We start from the raw sequence: 24847 nt of genomic DNA on the forward strand, positions 1-24847 counted from the left end.
GATATTACTAAAAATCCGGAAGGGGTAAATATCGATAGTGTGTCTTTATTGAAGCGATAGGATGCTGAGGCGACAGACGTATGGCTGAATTTAAGCAAGCTAGTCCGCCGTATGTTGAAAAGAAAGGCCAATATAGGCGGTGTGAATGAAAGAAGAGGGCTTCTCTCTTGGATGGACATGTTTTGAGAGGTGTGGTGGAGGGATGAAGGCGGTGTTGGCATCCAGACGGCAGCGGCTCTTCTATCGGCTCTTCATATGTGCTGTCGGGCTCATCGCCGTCTCCTGCTTCGCTCAATTTCTTCATGTAACAGGTGCGTTTATTCATTAACAAGTCTTTCCGCTGCTAATACTGATGTATATTTTGTTAAATGTTTATGCGTATTTCCCGTCTTACCGCGGTGCATTATATAGGCTATATTCCTATATGAATAGCCTATCATCCTTTTGAGTGTTTTTCATTGTCGTGGAGATGTGGAGCATTCATGATTAATTGACGAGTTTCTATTATATTAAGGTGTTTATGCAATATGGCTGTGAGCAGCAATAATAGTGTGCATGGTGTGTCTATCAAAAATAGGCATTTTCTTTTTTTTCTTTTCTTTTTCAAAACCTTTTAAACAACACACATTTAGAAAACAGTGAGCGATACTTCGTGACCCTGGCCTGGACCACAAAACCAGTAATATAGCTCGGGTATATTTGCAGCAATAGCCAACAATACATTGCATGGCTCAAAATGATCGATTTTTCTTTTATGTCAAAAATGATTAGGATATTAAGTAAAGATCATGTTCCATTAAGAATAAATGACCGTAAATATAGCAAAAGCAAATTTTTGATTTGTAATATACATTGCTAAGAACTTCATTTGGACAACTTTAAAGGCGATTTTCTCAATATTCCGATTTTTTTGCACCCTCAGATTCCAGATATTCAAATAGTTGCATCTCAGCCAAATCTTGTCCTATGCATACATCAATGGAAAGCTTATGTACTCATCTTTCAGATTATGTAAATATCTCAATTTAAAAAAAAAATTACCCTTTTGACTGGTTTTGTGGTCCTGTGTCATATATAAGTAGGCCACTGGAATATTTGTCACTTTATTGCATATTTACATAAGTAAAAAATAATAAAAAAATTGTTTAAAAAAAAAATCCTAAATGTTTGTTCGGTGCTTGGGGCGCCAAAAATACAATTCGTTTGCAAACAGATTGCTCATTGTCAGAAATGTACTAAAAATGTTTATTCCCCTAAAAGTAACGGAAGTGTTTGTGCACTTACAAACAACATAATACTAATTACGTAGAGCATGATTACTCAATTTCTTGGTGTCCTTGATTTTAAAGCATCACACACTGAATCCCCAAAAGCAGTAGTGGAGGAGGAGCAGCAAGGACTAAGTGAACTGCAGGGGTGGCAGACCATGGCAAGCATATAATTGGCTGTCTCTAAAGGGCATGACTGTGACAGCTGCTTCAGCCTGACATATTTCACATTGACCTCCCTGGAACCTCTACATTATTACCTGGACATCACACCTGTGTCTAGGCTATTACCCATCTCCAGAGGTTGAAGGGTTAAATCAGCAGGGGTTTAGATGTTCTTCAGACATCAGAGAAGATCTGTTCTGATGAGTCCATTTAATAACATTGCATTTTTTATTTAGAGATACCACATTTAGTTGTAATTAAGGTTCTTACCTGGAGCACTTAGAAACTTCAAATGGCTTTTTATGACACCTAAATGAATATAAAATCATATAGGAACATGTTTATATATGAATTCAAGGGATAATCCAACCAAAAATTAAAATTCTGTCATCATTTACTCATCCTCTTTTCATTCTAAACCTGGAACAAAAAAAAATATTTTTAAGAATGTGTCCACGTTATTTTTCTTCTTCTTCTTCTTATTTATTATTTTTCATGAAAGTCATTAGCATACAATTTTGTTTGAACCCCAAAATTCTTCAAAATATGATTATTTTCTATTGGGTAAAGAAGAAAGAATGATTGATTATAAATTATGATTAATTTTTGTATGACTGCCCAGCAAACACAGAACGTTCCCCTAACGTTAGTTTTTGGTTCCCATTTGGTTATATTTTTGGGAACCAAATACTTATAACCTTCTGGGAACATTATAATATTGTTAGGGGAGCGTTAGATTAATGTTAGAATAATGTTCTGGCAACCATACACTCTAAAAATAAATGGTGCTATATAGCACTAAAAGTTTGGCTCGTAATCATGGGGGAACCACTTTTGGTGCTGTATAGCACCAAATCTTGGTGCTTCAGTGGTTCTTCAGCGGTTCTTTGGGGTGATTAAGGTGCTCTATAGCACCACTGCCATACAAAGAACCTGTTGAGCCCCTTTAAAGGTTCTTTACGAGCTAAAGAACCACGGTTGGTGCTGTTTAGCACCATTTTTGTTGAAGAAATACAATGCAATATGGCACCTCTTATGGTTCTACATAGCACCATTTGACAAAGGTTGACCTTTAAAGATATGGTGCTATATAGCATTAAATGTGGTTTCCCTATGATTACGAGCCAAGAACCACTTTTAGTGCTATATAGCACCATTTTTTTTAGAGTGTAAACTAATGTTATGGGAATGTTATACAAACTAGAAACGTTCTCTTTCCATCTGTTAATGATGTTTATGGTAAGGACTGTTACTTGATGCATAACATATCCATGGCTTCAACTTGTCACCTCTCCCTTTTATTTTTGTACCATTTTAATCACCTTTTTGCCTCCACTTGTGGTCACAAAAATTTGATCTCACAATTAACATGAGCTAAAAAAAAAGCTGATATGTAATAAAGGTTTGAATAAAAATTGTTTATAACTGAGAATACACTCTTTAAAATAAAGGTGCTTCAAAAGGTTCTTCAAGCGATGCCATAGAAGAAACATTTTTGGTTCCACAAAGAACCATTCAGTCAAAGGTTCTTTAAAGAACCATCTCTTTCTTGCCTTTTTATAATCTGAAGAACCTTCTTTCACCACAAAGAACCTTTTGTGAAACAGAAAGGTTCTTCAGATGTTAAAGGTTCTTCATAGAACAATTTAGACAAAATGGTTCTTCTATGGCATCGTGAAGCACCTTGTGTAGCATGTCACACCTCAGGACATATCAACTACCGAATGAGTTGTACCAGAGATGACATTTCGACACCCTGTCAAAAAGCACAAACGGATGCTGACAGAGATGAGGAAAAAATATGTACAAACATGTACAATGTGACCTGCTTCTAAATCATCATTCTCTGTTGCTTAGAATTTGTTGTTTTCACAGTGCCTTTAACTTTTCCAGCTTTGTCTGTGTGAGTAATGAGTTCCTCTGGGAGGCTGTGTCTGAATGTTAAGCAGCTCCTAAAAAATGCCATTGGAATCTGCAGCTGAATGAAACGAGGGTGAATTTTTAGCAACTGGAGCTTTAGTACACTTTAATAATAGACCATAACATCACCATGTCAAGAACAATGCAAGTTTAGATGTGGATCTATACGTCAAAAACCGTAGATGAAATAGATGTAGATACACCTATGGTGATCGACAATTGACCGCTCTGTACTTGGTGATGATCACAAAAAAATTAACAGGCAACCAAGCATTGAAAATAAAATGAATTATTACAATTTAAGTAATTTTCAAATATATAGTTTCCTGTTGTGTCAATCACACGCTCTTGAATTTTATCCATCACTACTGTGCCATTGTCTACATGTTTATATTCTGTCTACATATTCTAATATGCAGGCAGTTAGCCTATTGCAGTTATATTTGGAACTGATTAGTTTGCATATGCAAATGAGAACCATCTTTGCCATTTGTTTCTTGGGTAAACCACACCCTCTCTGGGCTCAAATCCAGTTCCACACCACTCATTAATCACTGCTTTTGGATCAGGTTTCCATGGGAACTTGAGAGGAGGGAAGGAAGCATTCTGAGTGGGTCTAAAACACAAAAAATTCCATTAAATTAGAAAAGAATGCAAAAGCATTTTTACCAGACATTTGGACGCTGTATTGAACTATGCTTATATATAAAATGTCGTTTTTTCTTTATATATATATATATATATATATATATATATATATATATATATATATATATATATATATATAACTGTTGTGAGCAGTAGCATTTGTGCCAATGTAATTCCTTTCACTAAAAAAAAAAAAACCTGGACCACTAAAGATCAAAATCTATGTGTCATGTGTTTTATAGCCCATTCCAAAGAGGATTCGGCCCTGACTTGGGCCCGGCGGAAACTAACCCAGCAGATCGTAGAGGAGAACCAGACATCCAGTACACCCAGAGCTGGTGAGTGAAACCCTCTCTCTCTCTCTCTCTCTCTCTTATTATTCGCCTGTCTCTCTGTATCACATCTCTCCATATCTCACTATCTTTCCCCCCTGCCTCCTCATTCTGTGAAATGATGCAGACAGGTGCCCCCTTCATAGTCAACCCCCTTTGAGGCTTGTGTTACTAAGCAACGGAATCCCTAATTTCAGAACAGAGGATAGGCTGTTTTAAGCATTCAAAGTGTGCCACTTTAGAGAGATACGTCATATGCCCTTTTTTCCTTCAATCAACTCCACAAATCACTCATCCCCAGAGCTGTTTCTCTTTTTCATTCTCTTTTTTTCTTATCCACTCTCCTTCTCACTCACTTTCTCCTCTTTAGAAATGAGAGATTTCACAGGTTTTAGTGATATCAAAGTTGTGACAGTTCTGATGTCCTACAATCCTTGTGTGGGTCACACCTTTCTGACTTTTATACATGATATTATAGTCCGTGATGTTAATTCCATTGCAATAATTTTTCAGACCGCATATGATTAAGTTTAATAATGTAAAACATTTGTCATACTTTAATGCAGAGGAAATATTGCCAATGGTTATTTGCTTGCACTCCCTTTTTTTAAATTGACATTTAATAATTCATCTGTATATATTATTATCCATGCTTATATATTATTTAGTGAAAGTTGTTTGCAATGCTTTTTGGAAAATAAATATTTAAAAACAGCTAACTAAGATGTCAGCGGTAGTGTAGGCTGAGCAGATTGATTTTGGAGGACAAATGTAATAAAATGTAATGCTCTAAAATCTCTTTGTCATTACACCCCTTTAATTATTTAAAAATCCTTTTGATTTATAAAATTCAATAAGGAAGTCCGTGGTAAATTTAATCATAAACGTAACTGAGCCGCTATTGATTCCAGCTATGCATCAAGATTACAGATGTAATAGTATTGCTTAATCAAGACAAATTTTCCATTGCATTTGACAGTATCTAGTGAAGTAGCATTTAAAAATAAGCAAATTATATGTAAATTATATATGAGAGGACTTTAAAAACAGAAAAGCTGTGATTGTTATTAATCTGTGCATTTAAAAGTGTGTCATTTCCTCCCTCTTCTCTTTGTTTCATTGCTGTTTATTAGACAGCTGGCCTCTTTAAGGCATGCAGTCAAAGCAAGAACCGTCTTTACGCTGATTGCATCTCAAGAAGCTGTGGGTTAAAGTATAACCAGTCCTCTGATTTAACTAGGCCCACTCTTCCTGGCCTCTCTGCACTATTACAGATTAGCTAAAAGGCTGGTCAGTTCAATTCCCACTTAGTTACCATAGACAAAAGCTTCTTAACAACCTTAAGTTAAATGGAGCACATTGCCTTGATAAGGACTACATCAGTGAAGTAAGAAAGCACAACACTAGATAGATCAGTGTTCTCATAGATTAGTTTGCTTTGCCTTTTTTGATTGTTTGTTTGTATATTTGTTTTTCCCCTTCCACAATATGCATCTGAATATGTGGTTAGATCTTACCATGTCAGTCACAATTTTTAGGGCCATAAAAAATGCTTTGTAAAACAGAATAAGGTTTAATAGCATCTGCGCTGTCAGATGTGAAACCTTTATCTTATGTGACCTTTAATGTAGGCATTAATGTGCTAAATGTTATTACCACCAGAGCTGTCAAGTTTGTCTCATAGTATTTGAAAAATGCGCAAAGTGTTAGCCTTGCTTTATTGATTGCTCTTAATGTCTGGTGTTCTCTGTTCACAAAAATGTTCACTTTTCCAGCTATCCATGAATTTCCAGCGGACATCTTCACTAAGGGACAGAGGAGGCATGGGGCAATTCTACTGCATGTGTTTTGTGTAAGTATACCACAGTACAGTGAGAAATATCTACAGAAATGTATGATGCAGGGACTGACTAAATAATGCAAAGTGCAAATTTTAGGGTGAATAAGTTTTTTTAAATTTAATAAATTTAGGGTGAATGTTTTTTTTTTTTATTTGAAAGACATCCATTTTTTTATTCAGCAAGGAAGCATTAAATCGGTCAGACATTACTGTAAAGAAGATTTCTGTTTTTAAAAAAATCCTTTACTTGGTACAGTATATGTACATGTAATATGAGTTGCAATAAATAAATAAATAAATATGCAGCTATTTTCAACATTAATATTAATATGAAGTGTTTCTTGAGCACCAAACCAGCATATTAGAATGATTTCTAAAGGATCATGTGACACTGAAGACTGGAGTAATGGCTGCTCAATATTCAGTTTTTGCTAAATGTATTAAAATAGGAAATAGTTATAATTCATGGTATAATGGTATGTTTTTATGACAATATTACCATTATCACTTTTTTATCCAATAAATCCAGCCTTGGTGAGCATCATAGACTTTTAAAAGAGTTAAAAAATACTTTAAAAACTTTTGAACGGTAGTGTACCTTCTTATTTTTAGGGGTTTTAGTAGAAGTTTTTAGTTTTACTTGATTTCTAGTTTCACTGTAGAATTATTGTAATTTGATTAGATTTGTTTACTTGTAAGGATGCATAGCAAAATTCTAAATAATGATATAACTAAAAATGAAAGACTTCATTCAGTACAGTCTTTGATAGCACTTTTAATGATATCTTGTCAAATTGGTGTTTGTAAAGGTTAAATAATGATTCTCTGCTGCACTGTGTGCTCTTGTGACCACAGGCAATTTACATGTTCTACGCCCTTGCTATTGTCTGCGATGTCTACTTTGTCCCCTGTCTGGAAAAAATCAGTGAGGTGAGTGTTTTTTGTTCCTACTGTTCCTTACTGTGAAATATTAGAGTATATGCTGAGCTTGAGTTTGTATTTTCAGAATCTGCACCTCAGTGAGGATGTTGCAGGTGCCACTTTCATGGCAGCAGGCAGCTCCGCCCCTGAGCTTTTCACATCTTTGATTGGTCAGGCCTCTAGCAATGTTTTTCAATAAGTTGTCGCTGTAAATAAGTCATCAACAAATAATTGTGTCTTCATATCAGGTGTGTTCATCACCAAGGGGGACCTGGGGGTGGGAACCATTGTGGGATCAGCTGTTTTCAACATCCTGGTCATCATCGGAGTTTGTGGAATATTTGCTGGACAGGTAAAATATGCATATTTATTACATTAAATATGAAACGTTACAGATTCTCGTGACTTTCCACCGATCCTGCTTCACAGACCATCACTCTGACCTGGTGGCCGCTCTTCCGTGACTCTATCTACTACATCCTCTCAGTGTTGGCCTTGATTCTGGTAAGCAAGTGTATGACTGTGTCTGAATATTGAATTTATAATCACACTTTATTCATTTTTGTGTTTGTTTTTGTGCATTTCAGATCATATATGATGAAAAAGTAATTTGGTAAGTTTGCTGAAATCATAAAGGGAGTGTAATTATGCTCATTGACATTTAAGTGAATTGAGCTTATAGCATAATCATATAAAATCCCTGTTGCAGGTGGGAGACTATAATGCTCATATCAATGTATGGAGTTTACATCCTTATCATGAAGTGAGTATCTAACATGTTTATTTATTATTCACAATAACAGACAAAGTGTAATTTATTTTAATATGTATATTATATATATGTATGTAGATAATCATTTATTTCTTTATTTTTTAACATACTTGCCTGTAATTTTCTCATGATATAATATGAGTTTGTGTCTGTTTCTTTCAAGGTTTAACAGTCAGATTTGGGGCTGGGTGGAGCAGAGGTTTGGTATTCCAGGTCAGCCGTGTTTGGTGAGCAGTCTGCGCAGAGATGTGTCAGTAGGAGAGGCAAGCCCACACTGTGACACCTCCATGATCCTCTTGAAGAAAGGTGTGTGTGGGTGGAGGGTGGAGCTGTGTGGATCATACTGAGCGCTTGTGCATTATAAAGTATCACGTCTCTCTTTTTCTCAGGTCAGAATGCGGGTGGCCAGGACTCCCCGGTGGTGATGGTGGATGAGTTGATGAGTCTACACCCTCATCAGTTCTCTTTCTCAGAGGCAAGCCTCCGTGTCATGATCACGCCCCACTTCTCCCCCCGCACTCGCCTCAGCATGGCCGGACGCATGCTCATCACTGAGGTACTGGCTGGATGCTTGCTCGCTTTGTGCACGTCTGGATGGGACAGCACCACCTCTGTTTCTCAACCAAGAATATAAATTATCAGGCTAGTTTGATGTACAGTATGGACTACAGGAAGCTATTAGAGTTCCCATACATTCTTTATTAGTGTATCAACTTTGATTGATTATTATCTTGTTTTTCAGTAAAAATATTTCAGTGTCCTTAAAACAAAATTAAATTAAATTTAGAAATAAAATGTATAAGATTTTAAGACTAGAGCAAGAGAATACACTACCGTTCACTACTGTTGTTTGGGGTTGATAAGATTTTTTAAAATGTTTTTGAAAGTAGTCTCTTATGTTCACCAAAGCTGCATTTATTTGCTCACAGTAAAAACAGTAATATTATTAAATAAATTGACATTTTAAAATAACTGTTTTCATATATTTTAGTGTAATTTATTCCTGTAATGGCAAAGCTGAATTTTCAGCAGCATATTTTCTCTAGTCCTGTGTCACATGATCCTTCAGAAATCATTTCTTCTTTCTTATTATTCTTCATTTCAAGAGTTATCTTTTTACATTTCTATTATTATCAATGCTGAAAACAGTTGTGCTACTCAGTTCATTTAAAAAGAACAGCATTTATTTTAAATAGAAATATTTTGTAACGTTATAAATGCACTGTAGTAAAAAAATCATAAAATAATGGTCAAATGACTGGCAGCTACAGCTGCCAAACAAAAAACAGTAAAAATATCTTACAGTAAAATTTCTTAATTGAAATAAAATGCAAAAACAATAATTTTACAGAAAGTTTTCTTAGTTTTTACAGGAAAAAGCTTATTTGGCAGATTTTTCCTTGTGTCAGTTACGATAATTTACTTTAATTTTACAGTTTTTGTTAATCCAACCTTTTATTAATCCTTGCTGAGTATAAGTATTTCTTTAATAAAAAAAAAAAAGCTGACCCCAAATTTATAACAGTAGGTTATATCTTGAATTTGTACTTTCTCCATTAACAAATAGTTTTTCTTGTTTTAAGCATAAATCAAAAGGTTTGAGAAAAAAGCCTCTTGAGGTTTATGCTTAAAATGAGAAATTATTGGCTTTGAGATAGGAAAACTTAATTCAATAGACATTCTCATTAATTCTTACCTTACACAGTTTTTAATCTCAAATAACTTATTTCTTGTTTAAATTATGATTTAAGAAAGACGATCAGTGCTTCCAGAATAAGGAAACATAAAAATAGACAGAAATGAGAATCGATCACATATGACTTATAATTTTTGTTCTCAAGAGAAAAATGTGAGAGGACAGTCAGTTTGAGGTCCTTTAATGTCATTGCATTCTTTGAGAATTATTAAACAGATTTCATTTATGGTTTCTCTTTTCTATGGGTCCTTTAATACGACCCTTCAGCTGTAACTTCTGCAACAGGTAGGATTTGTGACTGATCCAATCCTTAGATCATCTGCTGTCATTGTATATCTGCTGTCCTGTATAACTGAAAGTTTACTCCTCAAATGTCAGCAATAGTTTCTTCCTAGGTGTAGACATCCTCAGACACTACTCCTGATTTCCTTTTTGCTGAGACCCCTTTAACCTTATGTAACCATTCTGTTGTTTGTTTAAGCAAATGCTTTATTCCATCAACAGTCGTTCACATGACTTGCTTGTTGGCTTGACTCTTGCAGCTCCTGCATGTCATCTCTACAACACTCTAATGGACTGTGCTTTACCTTGGTCTTGCGATGTGTTCAGCAAGCTTGATTCTGAAACTCTGTCCTTTCCATTTCTCATCTAACTGAATCTCATTCATTTCTCAGTGTGAAGGGGTTCACACTGGGTCTCAACTTCTCCAGCTCTGCATTGTCTGACTGCACATCTCTCACATCTTCTGTCTGTCTTCAACAGAGGCAGAGACTGATTAGAAACAGGAGCCCTGGAGACAGCAGTGGCAGCGGAGCAGGGGACACTCCTGGCCAAGATTGTCCAGGCATGGAGGGGGTTCCTTGGGGTCTGGAGAATGGAGGGGCCCTTGAGAGTGAAACACAACCCCTGGAGGAACCTAGGCAGAGGGGCCAAGGAGGGGATTTAGAACAAGTAGCAGACATAGAGGACACACAGCCTAAAGATGATGAGGAAGAGGAGGAGGAAGAGGCAGATAAAGAACAACCCTTCAGACCTCTTACTGTGCCAGGTGGGTGAATATTAAACAATTTTGGATCAATCATAAAAAAAAAAAAAAAAGTCATAAATATTTTTAATAAATTAATATTTTTACATACATATATATATATACACTGAACAAATATTACACATACATATACAATTTAATGCACAATTTCTTAAGAATTTTATGTAAAATTTCTAAACAACTGAAACAGTATTTTCACTGCAATAATCGTTATGTACAAAACCGTGTGTGTGTACATGTGGAATCTTGCCGCCACTCTGTACTGCTGCTGAAAAATTAGATTCATCCAGAATCAATTTAGAATTTGATTAGGACTCTCTGATTCAAAAACAAATTGTATTATAAGGGGCATAAAATCTCCCACCCTTAGTGGATATGTTTAGAAATGGTTCCAAAACATGATATTAAACCATTATTCAGAATAACAGGACAACACATTGAGTTTATTGTGGTTCATTTGTCGCCAATTTTTTTCCACATCCTGATTAGAAGAATGGCTCTCATTTTTGGCCCCTTAAGGACCATAATCCATTAGTCTGAGAGCCATTTCTAGATAATGGGGGCATGCATTTTAGATTCATGCACTAGTGTTATGATTATAGAAAAGTGATGAGAGCTCTCAAACCTCTCGGGGCTGATGTGGCTTGCAATCAAATGAACTTCATCACTGATGAACAATTGAACATCTCACTGAAGATGACATTAAGGGTGAAAATTGCAATTTGAAGAGCACAAAAGGAAAACATTTGAATAACAACAGCCAAATAAAGAGAGATCATGAATACTGAATTCAAGTATTATTCATCAGTCTTTGTTCTGTTGGGGATATTTTGCATGTATACTCACAGAAAAAAGGTACAGAAGCTGTCCCTGTGGCAATACGCAAATGTACATTTCCTTTAGTGTACATATTAGTACATAAATAGTGCATTATTAGTAGCTTTTTGAAAGGGTACCGCCCTAGTGAAGCTTTTGTATCTTTTTATGTATATGTAATACTGTTTTTGTCCTGTAGGTGGAGCCTAGTATGAAGTGTGGTAATGATTTAATGAAGTACTTTTACCCACAGAGGGGCGCTGGGAGCAAATCAGGTGGGTGTTTTCATGGCCTTTAGGCTGCCTTCTGTACTATACTGTCCCCAACTGTGTTTTGCCTCGCTGGGAGCGCTGGTTCATGGTCACCTTCGTGGCCTCAACACTCTGGATTGCCGTGTTCTCCTACCTCATGGTGTGGATGGTGAGATCAATGCTTCATTGTCATGTGGAAATGTCTCAGTATATGATATGATGGGCTGTTAACACACATTATCTTTGTTGCAGGTCACCATTATCAGTTTTACACTGGACATTCCAGATGTTGTCATGGGTATTACGTTTCTAGCAGCAGGCACCAGTGTCCCAGACTGCATGGCTAGTCTCATAGTTGCCCGTCAAGGTGCTAAGATCGCCCTACTCTATCTTTTCCTGAACACATATAGATTTAAAAGATCATTGTGTTTGTAAAGTTGAGTTGATTGGTCAGATGGATGAATGTGTCTGGTGATGCAGGTATGGGAGACATGGCGGTGTCCAACTCGATTGGCAGCAACATCTTTGACATTCTGCTGGGTCTTGGCTTCCCATGGGCTTTGCGCACTCTAGTGGTTGATTATGGGTCAACGGTGAGTTTGTATTTATTTGAACTAGGGATTGGTCAGTTATCACTGATTCCAATTATTTCATTTTATTAGTGTTTTTAAATATTAAGTTTAGGTTTAATTTATTTTTATTTTAGTTTTCTAACGTTTGTGATTCAACTTCAACCTGTTTATGTCTAATTTTCTAATCTTTGTTTAAGTTTTTTATTATTTCAGTTTTATTATTAATGAAAAATAGTAAATTAAAGCAAATTAAAGTTTAATTAAGCAAATAAATATTATATTTACACCACTTATAAAAATCATGAGATAAATTCTGTTTGATCCCTTACTTTAATTGACCATTTCTTTCCTTTTATTTTTTATCTGTTTTTTTTTTATTGGCCTTATCAATGCACCATTTGTTGTGTTTTATGTAAAGTGTTATTTTGGTGTCACTTATGGAATTTTTTGTCATATTTATATACTTACAGTCATTTTATTAATATTTTGTTTAATTTCAGTTTAATTTGTAAAAAAAATATCAGCTTTATTAGTTTCTTTAAATATTAAGTTTGGGTTTCATTTATTTTAATTTATAGTTTTTTATCTATTTGCAGTTAATTTTAGTGCTTCAATTTTTATCAGCATATATATATATATATATATATATATATATATATATATATTTATTATTATTATTTTTTTTCTTATTTTAATTTTAGTTAAAGGCATTGAATCTGGTTCTGTGTACTAAATTCAAGTGGCACCAAAACATTCATTTGATTCTTACTAGCATTCTCTCTTGGTCTTCCTCCAGGTCTTCATTAACAGTAAGGGGCTGGTGTACTCAGTGATTCTTCTCCTTGCTTCTGTTTTTCTCACTGTAAGGTTATAATTTGAGAACTCGATCTTGATCTTATATTTATGCTTGTACATATTTTGTAATCTTTGACTCATGGCCTGTTTTCTGTCTGTCATTGTATGCACAGGTACTGAGCGTGCACCTGAACCACTGGAGGCTGGACCGGAGGTTAGGCCTCTGGCTTATTTTCCTGTATGCCATCTTCCTGCTCTGCTCCATCTGCTTTGAGAAACTCTAGATCCCACTTTCCATGTTTTGCTTAGCTGTAGGGTAGATCTAGACCTAGATAACCATATTTTACCCCCAGTCACTGCCTTATTAGTAGCGGTTATTTCAGCCATGGTTTGAGGCCAGAGTAGTGAACATTACATTTTGAATTGTGACTCTGCTCCGGTCGGTTCTACACACGGCTTTAAGCCAATTACTTGCTAGACAGTGCTGCCAAACTCAAGGAGACTCTACTTCATACTGTACCTCTGAAACATTTCTACTTAGCATACAGAGCTTCTTTAAGAGAACAAAAATCAGTTTCAATTACAAGGTGTGATGAATTTATACAAGCGGTATTAAATGTTTACAGCACACAGGACACTTCCTCTAGCCTCGCCTTTTGCATATTTCTATTCTAAAATCTTATAGTCACAATCAAGCATGATATGAAGAAAAATATGACATTGCAAAAGTGTTACTACTAAAAAGAGTTCTATTAACTCTTGTAACAGATATCACTCAATTTATTGCATTACTTTGCCTTATTTATTTTTTGACTTTAGGTCTGTAAAAATTTGTGCTTTAGGGTTCGTTTCCTGTTTCAGTATATTTAAGAGCAGTTTGTTCATTTTTGTGTTGTTCCTTGAAAAAGAAAATATTCTGGTATTTTGGAAAGCATTTCTTGTAGTATTACTGATCAACCAAAAACCTCCCCTGTCTTTGGTAAGTGTTTACATACCAAACATACATAGTTTTATATAAAGTCCCACTTAGAGGTGTCTGCTGCACATTTTGATATGTTGTAATGAAACGACTTTTGTGCCCTGCTGCAACACTATGAATATGAACATGAGAAAGTAACAATCAATTAAATCTTTAACAATGTGTAACCATTATACATAAAAATAACTGCTTTATACACAGGCCTTTATCATGTTAAAAGCACCAAATGAAGATGTTTGGAATATCAATATAGTTATAATATATATATTTTTTCCAATGATCATATATTGCATACTGTCTACAGGACAGATAATGAATTATAGTTAACATCATTTAAATTCACAATCAAAGTATTTGGTACAGCAGTGTTTTAATTGTTGTAAAGTTATCTTTAAAGTTATTTTTGACATCTTACCCTGATTGATTATGTGCTTATGTTTTAGTTCTGTTGTATATTTAATTTTTTTAAAGACATGTATTGCTTAAGTCCCGCACACAAAAATTGTGTTGCTTGTGGTTTGTAGTTCTCTTAGTACTAATGAGCAAATTGTAAATTATTTAATTTGTCCAGAAGATTTTCATTTTACCACTCACAATAAAAAGTATGTGTTAATTAAATGAATGTGAGACATCAATTGTAAACGGCAAGTTACAGCCTGAGTAAACATCTTATGTTCCAGTTCAACATCTTCCCTGATTGTTTTCATTTTAGAAGTCACAATCAAGCAGCTCAATATCTCACCGTTTGTTACAGTTCTGTCTATATTCTTAAAGATATTTGTATGTTGTTGAGTGCAATAAAACAAGGTCTGTGCAATACCCCAAAACATCACTGTAATGACTCATTTGCATTCTTCCCCTTGAACTTAAGGAAGTGGCACAAATAAAATTAAATTTTGTGTTCTTTTTAAGAATCATTTAAGCATCAATTGAGAAACATTTTTTGTCATTTTTACATTTACAATGGATTAACATTTTCTATAACAGCTTATATCTTCAATTTGTGCTCTTCAGTCTAGCAATGTGTGTTGACCTGGTCCTTAAACTTAAATAAAAAAAATTTTTTTTTTGAATTTTGAACTTCCTATTCATCAAAGAATTCTAGAAAAAAAGTTTCCACAGAACTTTAATCAGCACAACTGTTTTCAAATTGATAATATGAAATATTTCTTGAGCACCATCAGCATATTAGAATGATTTCTGAAGGAACATGTGACACTAAAGACTGAAATATTGATGCTTTGCATCACAGGAATAAATGACATTTTAAAATATATTCAAATAGAATACATTTCTTTTAAATACTATTCACAATTTTACAGTTTTTACTCTATTTTTGATCAAATAAATGCTGCCTTGTTGAGCATAAGAAAAAAAAACATTAAGAATCATAAACTTTTGAACAATACTGTAAATTTATTGACATTTATTAACAAAACCAATGATCACACCAACCATTCACTGATATATAAAGGTTAAATTTAGTATAGAAGAATTTCAGTTAGCTTAATAGTTTGAGGAAACGTCATCAAAATATATGTTTGCTTTTCTCCAAAGTACACCTGAAATAAATGATGTTCTTTACTCTGTTCTTGTTGTTTTGTTTCTTTCTGTTTTTGAACACAATGTTTCATCAAAGACGGTGGAAGATGAGAGATGTAAGTCCTATACTTCCACCTGCAATTTCAGGAAAAACAGAGACACATAATCCATCACCGTGCTACACTGTTTGTTCATTTGGCACCAAATCTTTGTGTCACATTACATACCTTTCACTTTGATAAATACAGCAAGAGAGAAACCAATAGCACTGTTCCAGGACACACGTCATCTGGTGCGTAAGAGGGCTTCTTGAGTATTCATGGATTGCTTTGCATGTGTGACAGTATCTAACTTTGAACATCACTGAGAACAGAATTGTCCAAAAAATAAACAAAATCAGATGCTTGTAATGCACTTAGCGTGGTCCACTTAATAAAAATGCACCAATTGGGACTGAATAAAACATCAGACCAAATTTAGATAAAAAATAATTCAACATTTTTTTTTTAAATACGTCATGCAACATAAAATGTCAGACATAAAGAATCTGAGGCAAAGCAGTCACTGATGGAAAGTGAAGAGTAAACATTTGTTAGGGGTCTCTGTGCAAGCAGAGATAGGCTCTGTCTGAATTGACAGCACAGCCTTAATTGTGTCTATGACGAGGGAACCATCACATCAAACCATTAAGACTGGGATGGGGTGACACGAACAATATTGATCCCTTCAGGATAGATGGCCTCTGAAGATATAAAACTGAAGATCCTGGCTGGGGTGAGAGTACTGGAGACTGGAGTCACCTGCCAACCTCTCAACATGTTGTCACTGGCACTGCTCTACATTCTGGCTGTGGTCTGCTCTGCGTGGGGAACTCATGCACTGCCTCTTTATTCAGACACAGCACTGCCACAACAGGAAGGTAAGATTAGCAGTGTGCTCTTGATAAGTTGGCAAGCTCATGGTTTTTGTTAAGGCTGAACATCAGGCTAAATGTATGGTGAAACCCATGTGTAATAGACAATGGGCTTATTGCTCAACATCCCTTCTGCTTTCAATGTAAATGTTAATGAGAAAGTGGCGAATGCAGTAAGGGAAGGATTTGCGAAAGACCCATGAGTTTGATCACTGCATGATAACTCAATTTTTCTGCAAACATAAACATTTAACTTGGAAACAGAGTTTTTGGTGAATAACACTAAAACATGTTCAAAGTTGTAAATAAAACAAAGATTATTAGAATGTTTTTTCTTTTACAAGAAAATAGTGTTTCAGTATTTCTAGTTCAATTCTATTGTTTTTTTTTTTTTGGTGATTGTGAAATTGACTAGCAATTTCTCTGAAAATTGTTTCACCACCAACGTTTGTTCAGAGTAGTTTTCAAATGTAATGAGTTTTGTAGTTTATAAATGTATTTTTTAATCTTTGCAGAACTGATTCAGAAACTGGTGGCAGAGGTGGAGGACAGACAAAATAACGACTTAACGGAGCAAAGGGACATTAAAACTGTGCTCCCTGTCCTGCTTCAGAGAGGTGAGACTCTTGGGTACTTATTATTACATAACATTTGTCATGTTATTAGAATGGATATCATTTTCAAAACTTTCTGTAGCCTAATCATGTTTTTTTTTTTTTACATTCCTTCAAGGTGCAAAGGAGACTTTGCAACAAGACAAAACAAATAACATGGTATAAGCCTAGTCTTTGTTATAAATGTACAGTTCTTTCTTTCTTTCCCATAATTAAAAATGATAATGAATGAGTATGTTCTGTCTTTAGGTGGATGATCTAAAAGCAGTCGTCTTGAAACTCGCAGCAGCTGATAACCTGCGTTCTCAAGGCTATCTACGATCTGAGCAAAACTTACCCAAAAACAATAAGAGAGGTGAGCAATTAAAGTATCTAAGCAGAAGTTTTCATATATGTAGTGCAAAATTAAAAAAATAAATTCTGTTTTAATTAATGTTTTATTTTTTTATTGTAGACAAGTACATACAATTATGTAACGCAGATAAAAAATGTCAAAGACAACATTTCTTATATCGCATTACTAAATCAATTTTTTGTCCTTCCTTTTACAGCCTGTTTTTGGAAATATTGTGTTACAAACTAGGAATTAATCTGCTGAGATGGACAGAGGACCAGCCTAACACACCTTATGTACAAACCTAAAATGTATGCTTTTGTTTTCCCCCATAAAAAGTCCACCCAGCTGCTGTTTGTGACATTGTGAATATTGTTTTATATACAGTAATTTAACAGGAATATGAATGTATTTTTATCATGAATGAAAACTGACCTAGAACTTCAACTGTAAAATAAAAATATAGTCTGGGTAAAACAGATGAGTTGTAAGATTTCTTTCATCAAAGCTCTGGAAAGACAAACGTGTGATGCGTATGATATTAATTTTTAAGTAAATTCTGAAAGCAGTTTAATCTCTTTCTTAAACAATCTAATAATGGCGTCTGTGTGACTCATACATCCATCACAATAACCCTTAATACAAAACAACCATTACCGCATGACTCACTGACTCCAGTTCTGCGCGTGATTTGACTAAACTTTTATCTCTACAGTGTTTTCAGCTCATTCTTACAGATGATTAAAAACACATAGCCTTTTTAGGTATACATTACATATAACCGAATGCACCCTAATGAATGTAAAATACATATATACACACAAATATGCACAAAAAGGAAATGCAGTTAAAAGCACAACTCTGACTGTTGTGCTCAAGATCATTTGCAAAGGATCCTATAACCTCTAATACTAGCCTCTTTGACAGTAGCAGTCACTCAGAAGTATTCTAGTGTATCTAACAGGCTTTGAGATCACAGGCACAATGAAAGTACATTAGCAAACTGTGTGTGGTGTGTGTTTTTTGGCTTCACTGTTATAGATATGTAGATGGCTTTAAACTTAAGAACTTGTATTTACACTATTTAAACATTTTATCACAATCTTGCTTCATTAATCTGAAGTTCAGTTCCTCTTGACCACACTCAGATAGGCTTTCTCAATTTCAATGTCAGCTGGACAGGTCTGGCTGAACTCTTGTCTCTCATACGCATTCTGCAGGTAACGCCACACTCCAGTGAACTGAGCAGGAATCTCAAAATTACAGTACTTTTTGGCAGCAACCTACAAAACCAAAAAACAGAATGAACACATTTATAAATATGTATTTAAAATGAAGTAGCTTTATTAAATCGCACAGGCCTGTGAATGTATAAACCACAGAGGCGTATTACCTTGATGACGTGCAGCTTTGGTAACAAGTTGCAGTCTGCCAGTGTCAAGCGGTTTCCATCAAAGAACTTTCTGTTGGATACGATGATGTTTTGATCTAGCTCGTCCTGAAGCGGAGAATTCAGATAGTCATTCAGGCGCTTAAACTCCCTCAATAGGGCTTTTTCGTGGACTGAGGAATGAAAAAATAAAGAGAAAACATTATAACCTAATTGTGAAGCCACAATGTCTATATGCACAGGAATACTAGCCTACTCAGTTTTTGTCTTCATATCATAAATGGACAATATACTTCAGTTACTCTTTTACTGGTCAAATCGTTACAAATTACATTCTTTATGAGTAATTCAATCATTCATTCATTGTACCGATTCGCTTCAAAAAGCTGACTCTTCTAGACTGTTATTCTGAACGAGTCATTGAATTATTCACTGAACTGATTTGCTCAAAATACTGAATCATGCAGCAGGAACAGAAGCACTTCAGTAATGTTATAGGGATGCTACAGCTGTGGATGTGTTTGGAACTGTCTTCTCAGTATTGTGTCTAAACTGTATGTTACTGGATATTTGACCTCTTATGTAATGAACTACTATATAAAAGCAATATCACACTATGGAGATTTTGCAATGGTATTCTATTCTTCGGGTTGACCAATAAGCTGGTGACTTATAAAAATGTGATTCATACTATCACTATTTGCTACTGAAAGTAAACAATAAACTTTTTTCGCTAACGTTACACCTTTTGAACTAGCAAACAGCATCATGAATGAGTTGTTATGGCTGTGTAAACAAGTATAAGGAAAACCTTTTTTTTTTCATTTGATGTATGTCTTGGTTGTGAATGAAACTTACAAGCATTGTTTGGGCTATTCTTGATGAATGCTGAGAACTTAGCAAAAATGTCAGCACCAACATCAAAAGACTCTTTGTAGCGGGGGCTGAGATGAGGATAGCTGATAGGATCAGAAAGAGAGAAATATTTATAGCCAGTCTTCACACAACCAAAAGATAGACATCCAACAATATTCACACAATAATGCTGACATTCAAAAAGTGCTTAAACTTGTCTATAATACGTACATAATTACATAATTTAATGTTAAATATGCCATAGGGTTTTATTTTTACAAATATTTTGTCGTAGGCACACTATTCAAAATTTTTGAGACTTTTAATGTTTTTGACAGAAGTCTCTTATGCTCATCAATATTGTGTTTATTTGGTCAAAAATACAGTAAAAATACAGCTATTTGATCATAACTACAGTAAAACAGTAATATTGTTTCTTTGATTAATAGAAAGTTCCAAAGAACAATTTCATGCATGCTTTTCTTTCAGTGCTGAAATTCTAGTATCTTTGGAACCATAAAGATAAAATAAGTTCGCAAGAACTATTCTGAAGTACTGGGTGGAAAGTCTTTGACGTGGATGATTTATTACAGCTATGTCAATACATCAGATATTACTTAAATAACTGCAGCCATTTGATTTATGACAGAATAACACTAGAATAATATGTTTAGGAAACGTTTTGTCAAAGTGAAGATAATATGTTTGATATGGCATTACATGAGCTAACAGACATGCACAGTACCGGGGAGGGGCGAGGGTGGTCTCCAGGAACTCTTCGATCTTAATGAAGTCAGTCTTCAGTGTGCCATTGTACAGGAGGAAAGGAGGGTTGGTACCTGGAGCTAAGTCTTTTAGCTCTTCTGGCTTCCTAAACAACACACGGTGGAGCAAAGCAGAGGGAGTGTAAACCACAGGGTGCGGACATGGTCAATATGAAGTCATTTATTGTATACAGAGAGCTTTTGAATGAGACCTAAAGTGATTAATGCTGCTTTAAAACAATATTAAACAGTTTAAACTCAGTTTAATCACTCAAAGCACACGGATATGGGAGTGTCCCGCTGCTAAATGGGTGAAAGCTGCATTTGCTTTAGAAGATTTAGGTGGGAACAGTGCAATTGTAAAGTTCTCACTGCCTTGATCATGTTTGTAGTACACTGACCGCCCCCACCCCCAGTGTTATCAAATTCAGTCCGGTGCTGGCCCACAGTTCCTCAGATTTCTCTATTTGTCTACTGAATTCCATTCCATTATCATCATGTTTCAGAGATATGAATGCTTAATTTGACACTCACTTCCTCATGTCAACAGTGGTTACTGTGAACTTTACTCCTTTCAGCCAAAGAACCATGAAGAGTCTCTGACAGAAGGGACAGTTCCCCACATTCTCTCCATCATGACCGGCCTTGAGACGAAAAAAAAGAGAAATCCACAGTCACATATGCACAGACTAGACACTAAGTCCCATACATGTAGACAGAGAAGCATACACTGTAGATTTCCTTAACCCTCATGTTCTCTTTAGATTGACTTACTGTTTTTTTATGTTTGGAATCCAAGAGACTCATATGTATAAAAATAGCATAACATTTATTTTCCCTTTAAATATGATTTTCTGATTTAGATCACCCAAAAAATTAAGTCTGTTGTCATTTACTAACCCTCATGTGATTTCAAACCCTTTTTATTTAAGACTTTCTTTCTTTTGTGGGACATAAAAAACATGTTAGTGCACAAGAAGAATGTATCACGGTCAATAAACCTAAAGTCAGTGGGGTTCAGTGCTGTTTCATTGTTTTTCATATTCTGGAAAGACATAAGGGTGAGGGTGAGTCTCACATGATCCTTCACAAAGGTTTATTAATATCAATGCTGAAAACAATTGTACTGCTTAATATTTTTGTAGAAACTGTGATTCTTTGATGAATAGAAAGTTTAAAATAACAGCATTTAACATTATAAATGTCTTTAATCAATACATCCTGTCTAAATAAAAGTATTAATTTCCTTAAACTTTTAAACAATACTTTGGTTTCTCCACAACTTTCCATTTCTTTAGTTGCAGGTTTTAGCCACGCACGTGTACTCTTCGATAACGTGTAAGAATGTCTTACATGAATTTACATGACAGAAATCAAGGTACGTGTCAGGATCCTGGACTGTTTTGTTGTGTTTTTTTTGCTCCTCATGTGTTCCCTGTGACCCAGTTTCTCCCCAGTCTGATTGTGTTAATTTGCTCCAGGTGTGTCTCGTCGTCTTCCCTGATTACCCTATGTTTAAAAGCCCCAGCCCTTCTGTTAGTGTTTGTTGGTTCCTGTGTCTCCAATGTGTGTGGCCTATTAAAGATTGTGTTTGGAAATACGCCTCGCGCCCTCGTTCCTTGCTCCTTGGTGAAGTGTGACAGTATGTTAAACAATCTGAAGAAAAACAAAGTTGTTGGCAGGTACTGGTTTCCAGCTGGGACATTATTCGGACATTAAGTTTAAGGTAATTTCCTTTAACCCTAAAACACAACACCATGCAATTCATAATTCAAAATACTTGTAAAAAACCTGTGAAAAATCAATACAGAATTTTTTTTTTTAGCATTTGTGCTTACATAATGTTTCAGACTACTGCTTTTTTAAACAAACCATTTTCTTAAATGTACATAAATGTAGTCGGTGTATGTTCTTAAGATATTTTACCACAATTGGGGTCTCTGAGACCCCCAGTAGGCTGTTATTATTGATGGATATCTTTTATTTTTAACTAAATGTGTCCCTCCCTTCAAAAAGAATAGGACCTAAATATCCCATGTATTGTGTGGGTGTGGCTGGACCATTCAATAGCTTGATCCAAATAGAGGAAAAGCAGGAATTGTCTAAAAGAGGGAGATAACAGATCTGCACAATGCTTCTATCGCACATGATGCACATCTTTTCAAATAAGAACATAAACAAGTGAATTATAAATAACTTGGTGACCATCTTCAAAGCTTTGATGATCTTTGGGATCTAAAGGTCACCACTTATCCATATCCTACTCATTTAGTTCATGAAATGTATCTAAACTGGTAAAGCATGGTAATGGGATCTACAGTATAGGAAATATAAGCATGTTTATGGGTGTGACGACAGGGAGCCAAGAGCTGTCAGTCTTTCTCTGTGTGTGTGTGTGTGTGTGTGTTTGTTGATAAGATGGCCTCAGTCCTGTCTGTATGTCAGATAAAGAGCAGCGTAAGGGAGAACGGTTATATATCAACCATACTACCCAGTTTTCAGTAGTCAAGTCACCTTTATTTATATAGCGCTTTTAACAATACAGACTGTCAATGCAACTTTCTAATATCAGAATAGGAAAATAGTGTCAATGTAAAATTACCAGATTAAACAAGCAATTTTCAGTTAAAGGCATCTCATTATTGAATTCAATGATGTCATCGTCCAGTAGTACATGTTAAATGAGTTGATTGTGACGCCCATGTCATCCTGATTTATGGTGCCAAAATGAAAACCTTCCCTAAAGGAAAGCACTGATAGAGTCTAAATCCACCATTAATCCAATTTTGCAAACTGGCTCAAGAAGTCACAAGCAATAATTTTTATTTAGTCTATAAGAGTGTGAATTACTTTTTTCCCTGGTCAGTCAGAAATAAATTACACTGATCTCATAAGTGAACAATAAGTGGCGAGATGTACATAAACAATTTTATTAACTACAACAATTCAATAAGTTAGTAGCCTATAATTCAGTGAGTTTAACATTTATTATTCCAACAATGAGGATTACATAATAACAGACATAATCACAGTTGACACGTGCTCAGTTGACACGTCCCCACCTCAATATTCAGATTTAAAATTCTTATTATTAATAAATACGTTTTTATTTTCAAAATAGATTTTTAAAAATATTAGATATTATTTTACATTTATATAATATCATTTTACATTATATAATATTTATATTTAATATAATTTGAATATTATTTTAATTTGCAATAACAGTATCTGACCGACTAAAAGTTAAACAACTGACCTTTATGAAGAGCTCAATTCGTGGTTCTTTATCTGAGTCTTGTCTGAGTGCCATTTTCTTCAGCAGGAAAAAGTTAGTCCAGACCTCCGTCAAAAGTATTCCACAAATTACCAGAGAGTTGAAGATCCCTGAAAGATTGGCAAGCAGTTGTAATGTGTGAAAGTTAGTCAGACTCTTGCTGTTTTCTGTCTCCCTCCGGCTACAGACTTTAAAAGTCAGGAGGGAGGGAGGCTAGAGAGGATGGGCGTAACCCCAACTATATAATGCTGCTGCCAGAATGTGACAGAGCTCAAAAATAGCTTTTCATTTTATCCAACATGCATTTACACTCGGGAGAAACATCAGTGTTATATCAGACGTGAAACAGGGGTCACATTCCATTTGTGTAGACTATTAACACTTAACAGACGTGTTTCTGCTGGAACTGACCTCTTTCTAACATTCCTCCCTCCCATGTGTTCAATCACAATGTGTTTCTTTCAGCGGTGTAATGTAGGGGCTGTTTTACTATAAATCAGTTGATCCACTTTAAAGAAAACGTATAATTGCTTTCAGATAGCAATGCCACTTTCTTTTCTGTGTTTGAAAGATTCGGTTCAGATCAGTTGTTCAATTCTGACTCATACTATTCTTATCTTCTCTGGAATTTTTCTAACTTCCAGTAACCCCTGGTAAAACTTTCAAAAACAACCTGATTTCACTTTTGAAATCAGTTGAGACACAGGAGAACGTGTGACAAGTGTTGCAATTTAAAATGTAAACTACATCCCTTGGGGAACATTCGAGGACGTCCTCAGTTGGAATAATGATTAATAATACTATATATATATATATATATATATATATATCACACACACACACACAGTGGCAGTAGGGTGTATGGTACAGTTAGTCTATACACTGTAAAATATCAAAAGTTGAGACAACTTAAAAAGTTTATAGCAAACTTGTTGTATTCAGTTTATACAACTCAAAAATCTCCTAGAAAAATAAGTTGAGAACTTAGAAATCTGCTGAAGTCGGTTGCCTTAAACTTAAGTTTTGTCAACTTTATTTACAGTGTAGTTTATATTAAACAACAGAAGTCTGTTGCTAGGATACACACTGTTGTGTGTTAATGGACAAATGAGGGAGTGGGTATGTGATCACTCTCAAG

The 24847-nt window shown here is 35.1% G+C and overlaps 3 protein-coding genes across 3 annotated transcripts; 2 read left to right on the plus strand and 1 right to left on the minus strand.

Annotated features, from left to right (window-relative positions):
• Window positions 1-145: 145 nt before the first annotated feature.
• LOC306853397 (sodium/potassium/calcium exchanger 3-like) lies at window positions 146-13325 on the plus strand (the record flags this gene model as incomplete). The annotated part of the gene is made up of 17 exons (XM_079390766.1): window positions 146-311; window positions 4244-4339; window positions 6109-6185; window positions 7029-7103; window positions 7180-7264; window positions 7343-7446; window positions 7524-7598; window positions 7682-7707; window positions 7804-7857; window positions 8030-8172; window positions 8256-8422; window positions 10325-10610; window positions 11677-11843; window positions 11927-12041; window positions 12155-12267; window positions 13043-13108; window positions 13215-13325. 17 exons carry the CDS (start codon window positions 146-148, stop codon window positions 13323-13325), a joined length of 1926 nt encoding a protein of 641 aa, XP_079246892.1.
• Window positions 13326-16378: 3053 nt separating this feature from the next.
• On the plus strand, window positions 16379-17672 carry LOC306853210 (uncharacterized protein; the record flags this gene model as incomplete). The annotated part of the gene is made up of 5 exons (XM_079390450.1): window positions 16379-16481; window positions 16991-17092; window positions 17208-17248; window positions 17339-17444; window positions 17641-17672. 5 exons carry the CDS (start codon window positions 16379-16381, stop codon window positions 17670-17672), a joined length of 384 nt encoding a protein of 127 aa, XP_079246576.1.
• On the minus strand, window positions 17523-23902 carry LOC306853209 (chloride intracellular channel protein 2-like). Its single transcript, XM_079390449.1, has 6 exons — window positions 23692-23902; window positions 20967-21076; window positions 20414-20539; window positions 19672-19772; window positions 18817-18986; window positions 17523-18706 (listed from the first exon to the last, which is right to left on the minus strand). Exons 1-6 carry the CDS (start codon window positions 23743-23745, stop codon window positions 18548-18550), a joined length of 720 nt encoding a protein of 239 aa, XP_079246575.1. The 5' UTR covers window positions 23746-23902; the 3' UTR covers window positions 17523-18547.
• Between the last annotated feature and the right edge of the window lie 945 nt (window positions 23903-24847).

The sequence above is a fragment of the Barbus barbus genome (assembly GCF_936440315.1).
Source record: "Barbus barbus genome assembly, chromosome: 33".
Lineage (NCBI taxonomy): Eukaryota > Metazoa > Chordata > Actinopteri > Cypriniformes > Cyprinidae > Barbus > Barbus barbus.

Excerpts from the sequence above, each read along its gene's own strand:
- LOC306853209 (XM_079390449.1), bottom strand. The coding sequence starts at position 23,745 with ATGGCACTCAGACAAGACTCAGATAAAGAACCACGAATTGAGCTCTTC. Across the intron at positions 20,540-20,966 it reads ACCACTGTTGACATGAGGAA|GAAGCCAGAAGAGCTAAAAG; the intron begins GTGAGTGTCAAA and ends TGTGTTGTTTAG. Across the intron at positions 19,773-20,413 it reads ACCACCCTCGCCCCTCCCCG|CTATCCTCATCTCAGCCCCC; the intron begins GTACTGTGCATG and ends TGATCCTATCAG.